At 33.8% G+C, this 5,000-nt stretch overlaps 1 protein-coding gene across 4 annotated transcripts in view; it reads right to left on the bottom strand.

Moving 5' to 3' along the window:
- The window catches only part of LOC137616567 (cytokine receptor-like), a 160,092-nt gene that overhangs the window by 94,228 nt on the left and 60,864 nt on the right, over positions 1-5,000 (bottom strand). For all 4 annotated transcript variants that reach the window (XM_068346440.1, XM_068346443.1, XM_068346444.1 and 1 more), the window contains exon 2: positions 1-238. This exon is cut by the window's left edge and continues 3 nt beyond it. In XM_068346440.1, coding sequence (XP_068202541.1) covers positions 1-97 — 97 coding nt within the window. In that variant the 5' untranslated portion in view covers positions 98-238. The remainder of the gene's footprint in view (positions 239-5,000) is intronic.

The following is a 5,000-nucleotide window of genomic DNA, read 5'->3' as shown; positions in this document are numbered from 1 at the left end:
CGTTACCCTGCGCTGAGTAAGGGAAGCATCTGTAGGGCGGGGTGGCGGCTGCAGCGAAGGAGGCCAGGACGAGGAGCAGCGTGGCGACAGTCCCCATGGCTTGCTCAGCAGGATGGGCTCGCACCAGCACGCCACGAGGAAACGGCAAACTGGAGGTAGATCAGGATAGTTGGAGGAGGGATCTATTCCTCCCCTGCCAGATCCTTGCCCTACAAAGTGTTTTCGTCCATGTTAACACCTGCAAAGATGTTAGAGACAGTTAGTTTAAGATTCCATTGTAGATGAGCGGGACGTACATAATAATAATAATAATATTAAGAATAATAATAATAATAATAATAATAATAATAATAATAATAATAATGATAATAATAAGTTGCATTTACTGACAACATATTGCGTTTTTAGTATACAGTCACCTATGTCAATCAGCTGAGAGAGAGAGAGAGAGAGAGAGAGAGAGAGAGAGAGAGAGAGAGAGAGAGAGAGAGAGAGAGAGAGAGAGAGAGAGAGAGAGAGCTTACTAAGAAGTTAAGCTTTATCTTACATGGTAGTTTTCTTTAGGGTATGGGTCACTTGACGCGGGGCGGGTCATATAAAAGCAAAATACCCAATGTAAGTATAACGAATAAAAAAAAAAAAAAAACATGAAATTCCTGTTATAATGCATCACATATATCATCTACCAACTTCATTATTAGAAAATGATTGAAAATATCAAAGTAAAAATCTTTTCTTATCAGTCAAATCGATGGAAAGATTAGCACAAATGAGCGATAACATATACATTTTCGGCGGTCAAAATCATTCGCCATTCCCCCAAAATGTCCTTATAGTCAGCCTGTAAAATCTTGACATTTGTTTGTTGCCATTTTAACCCATAAACTGACACGTTTTGGCAACTTGCTTTTTGCCATATTCTTAAAAGTTATCTATTTATCTAAACAGTTACGACCCATCTAGAAATTGTATTAGAACCTATGATCATGGGAGAGAATAAATTTACCTTCCAGGAGTGAAGATTGAAAGATAAACAGGCACTCGTCTTTATTAGAGGTAAACCATTACTTAAAGACATGGGAAAAGAGAGATCAGAGAGAGGGAATATATGGATGCGTTGCAAAGTCCATCGCTTTACTGTTTTGCAAACAATAGTACCTATATCATTTTGGATAAATAATCAGCTTTCTTTAAAGGTTTAAAGGCCGCTCATGAATGGCAGGGGCAAGAGATAGTGACACTGCCCTATCGAGCAGGACAATGCCCTAGAGACTGACCATATATACATATGACCAGCGCCCAAGCCCCCTCTCCACCCAAGCTAGGACCAAGGAGGGCCAGGCAATGGCTGCTGATGACTCAGCAGATAGACCTATAGGCTCCCCCAAACCCCCATTATCCTTAGCTCACAAGGATAAGGTTGTAGCGACCAAAGAAACTAACGAGTTTGAGAGGCACTCAAACCCCAGTCTGGCGTTCACCAGTCAGGGACGTTACCACATCGGCCACCACAATCTTAAAAAATTTACCCATCAATACCTATTATTTTTTGGTTCTACATTTTATTTGAATGTTACTCACTGCCTTTGTTCTTTAATCTTACTCCCAAAACTTAAAATTTACTTTAATGTTTATCAAAACCGCAACATAGCAACCCACTGATACTTGGATTATTTCATTCCTACCGGAATTTAATCTGGTGACGTTCGATGCGGCATTGCCAGAAGACAATGGAAAATAGAGAGAAACAAGAAACTTTTTTATTAAGAGAAAACACTTTTAAGAAAATGTATACATGTCAAAATAATCTATCACTATCTATCACTATAAATTTTTGTTTTAAAGAATACATAAAGAAAGCTATGCTGCTAAAGACATTAAACAAATAGCATTCCAAAATTGTTTATTATTCAGGTTACGAATATCAGTTGACTTGGTTAACAACAATTTTACCGTATTACGGATAAAGTAGTATTTTGCCAATTATTAAAAATCCCTTTATATTCTTCCAAAAATTTTTAAGGCTCCCACAATATCGTTTAAAATACAAACAAAAAAGTCCTTTATGTTAATCTTGCTATAATTTTGCGCATTCATTGCATTTCATTTTTTTTTTTTTCATATTTTCTTAGTTCCTGTTCTCTTTCTCCAGTCCCAGTTCCTGTAAATAATTGTAATTTCAAACGCTAATGAGAGGAAGCCCACGAGCAACGAATGTCCTTGGGGAATCTTCTGAGACGTTCTCTTATCGAGGGAACAGAGCTTCAACTTCCTGAGGCAGATCAAACTCGTAGTGAAGGACCTTCAATAATGCAACCCTTGATGGCTATAACCATCTCCAACATCCTACGTATCTGGTCAAAAGGGACTTTATGTGCTACTTGCCACAGCTTTACAACAGCAGAAGCGATAATCCAGTGAGCGCATAATTATGCAATGGTAAAAAAAAAAAAAAAAAAAATTGATATTACGTTAGAGTTTTTTTACTTGAGGGTACACTCGGACACACTATTCTATCTTATTTCTCTTCCTCTTGTATTTTTAAGTTTTTATAGTTTATATAAGAAATATTTATTCTAATGTTGTTACTTGTTTCCTTTCCTCACTGAGCTGTATTCCCTGTTGGGGCCCCTGGGCTTATAGCATCATGCTTTTCCTACTAGCGTTGTAGCTTAGCAAGTAATAATAATAATAATAATAATAATAATAATAATAATAATAATAATAATAATAATAATAATAATATTATAATAATAATTGTAATTGCAATAATAATAATGCTTGAGTTATTCACGTTTCATATATGGAGATATTTTTTCTCAAATCTGTAGCCTAGCATTGAGACCAACACGAATAACGATAACCTCTGGTATACCTTTCATTAATAATAGCAACATTAAATACAATTATCAAAAGGTATATTGCATTCACCATCCTCCTATAACCCAGACAGTCAGCTAATGCTTTTCAAAACTTATTGATATAAAGATTAATTTCTGATCATTCGTGGCTAAATACCTCATATATCTTGGCCTTGCCTTATACAAAGGATGCATAATCAGGACGTATTTATCTCACGAACACACACTCTCTCTCTCTCTCTCTCTCTCTCTCTCTCTCTCTCTCTCTCTCTCTCTCTCTCTCTCTTTGAGCTATTAATACTTTTACCACCTTCCTTAATGAAACTCACTATAAAAATATATATTTACTGTATATATATATAACCTTCGGGTTGAACACATGTTCAAGTGATATTTATCATCAAGGTCATTGCCACAACTAACTCTCTTGGTGTTACAGTTTCATAAACACAGGTGGTCTCAAAGCATGTGCGAGATACAGAGCAAAGGGCTATTATATCTGTATACAAAGTTAAATGTATCATGAAACTACACCGAACACAGATATATTCTGATTCACTCTGGCCACCTGTTACAGTTTTGAGAATACGCGATGAAAGAAATGCTTAATAGAGATGTATCGAGAAAAGGGTTTGTCTATTATGAATACCAGGATTGATAACGGATAACATTATAGACATAAAGAGAAAGAAAATATTCAGGAATTGACTTATATGTTAGTAACAGTTGCCACAAAATAATAGGATTTCCTACATAGAAGTAGTCTTACGAAAAGTGTAAAAATATTTCGTACTATTAAATGGTTGATGCATAACTTGATACTGTGGTAGAGGAATGGTCATACATATGATGTGAATGCAAATGATACATAGTTAAGCGATCAATAAAAGAAATAAATAACGAAAAACTACTTGAAAAATTAATCATGAAAGCAGTCTCAAAGAAAACGGGATTCCGTATACCAGTCACTAGTTAGTAGAATAGATACGATGCCTTGGGAAATAGTCTGAACGATAGAAACTGTTTAAAGTCCTTTAGGTAAGAGATGTGAATATGTAGTAAAAGATTTTGGGCAAAATATATATATAAAAAAAATTCTACTTTTGTGAAACAATGGAGAATGATTCGATTTTAAATTATACAACAAAGTAAATGAGGGATTAAATGTAGAAAATACCGAAAAAACGTTTCTATGTAATATAAAAAAAATTCAATTTACTCAGCAAGTATTTATCAAATAGAATACTCCTATTTATAAGACTGAGTGACTAATTGTGTGAACAAAAAAGCAAATAAAAGAAATACGGGTGAAAGTGATGGAAAATTCGAGACTAAAAATATTTTTAGAGAAAACGGGATAACAAATCTAGAGAGGGTCCTTGGCTCTTCAAAGACACAGACCAGGAAGTAAATGCATCTTTTTTTATAAATGCTGCAGAAATACAGTAGTAGTAGTAGTAGTAGTAGTAGTAGTAGTAGTAGTAGTAGTAGTAGTAGTAGTAGTAGTAATAATAATAATAATATTGATAATAAAAATTATAATAATAATAATAATATTGATAATAATAATAATATTGATAATAATAATAATAATATTAATAAATTATACGTTTACAAAGTAAGTATCATGTTGGCTTCTTAGATGATGTAAGAAAAGCTTTTGTCGACCTATACAAGAATTGATGAGAACGATTTAAAATTGAGAATTGAACAATCATTATGAAATAAGGGATAAACAAAAAGCTTTATCAATCTATCGATATATCCCATTTGCGTTCGTAGGTAATAACAACACCAGACAACATTAGGAACCATAAATGAAGGGGAAAAAAAAATTTAATATAGCTATTGCGACTTCTCATATTGAAGTTAGAGACTAATGTGTATCCTACAAATAATAGTAAAAAATCGAGGCTTTGTTTTTCTGATGACAGTTCTACGAAGCATGAGTCCGTGAATAGTTTTCATAAACATTCATTGAAGATATACATACACACAAAGAGATATTAAGTTTAATAGCTATACAGGTGAATCAGAAAATTTCTTAAAAGATTATGGATTGATTGATTGATTGATTTGAAGATTTCTGGCATCCTGAAAAAGATTATGGAAGACCCCTATAGCTCAATAAACAAAATA

This window comes from Palaemon carinicauda, chromosome 22 (genome assembly GCF_036898095.1).
Source record: "Palaemon carinicauda isolate YSFRI2023 chromosome 22, ASM3689809v2, whole genome shotgun sequence".
Taxonomy (NCBI): domain Eukaryota; kingdom Metazoa; phylum Arthropoda; class Malacostraca; order Decapoda; family Palaemonidae; genus Palaemon; species Palaemon carinicauda.
Note: the sequence above shows the minus strand (reverse complement) of the source record. Positions and strands in the feature narration are given on the sequence as shown.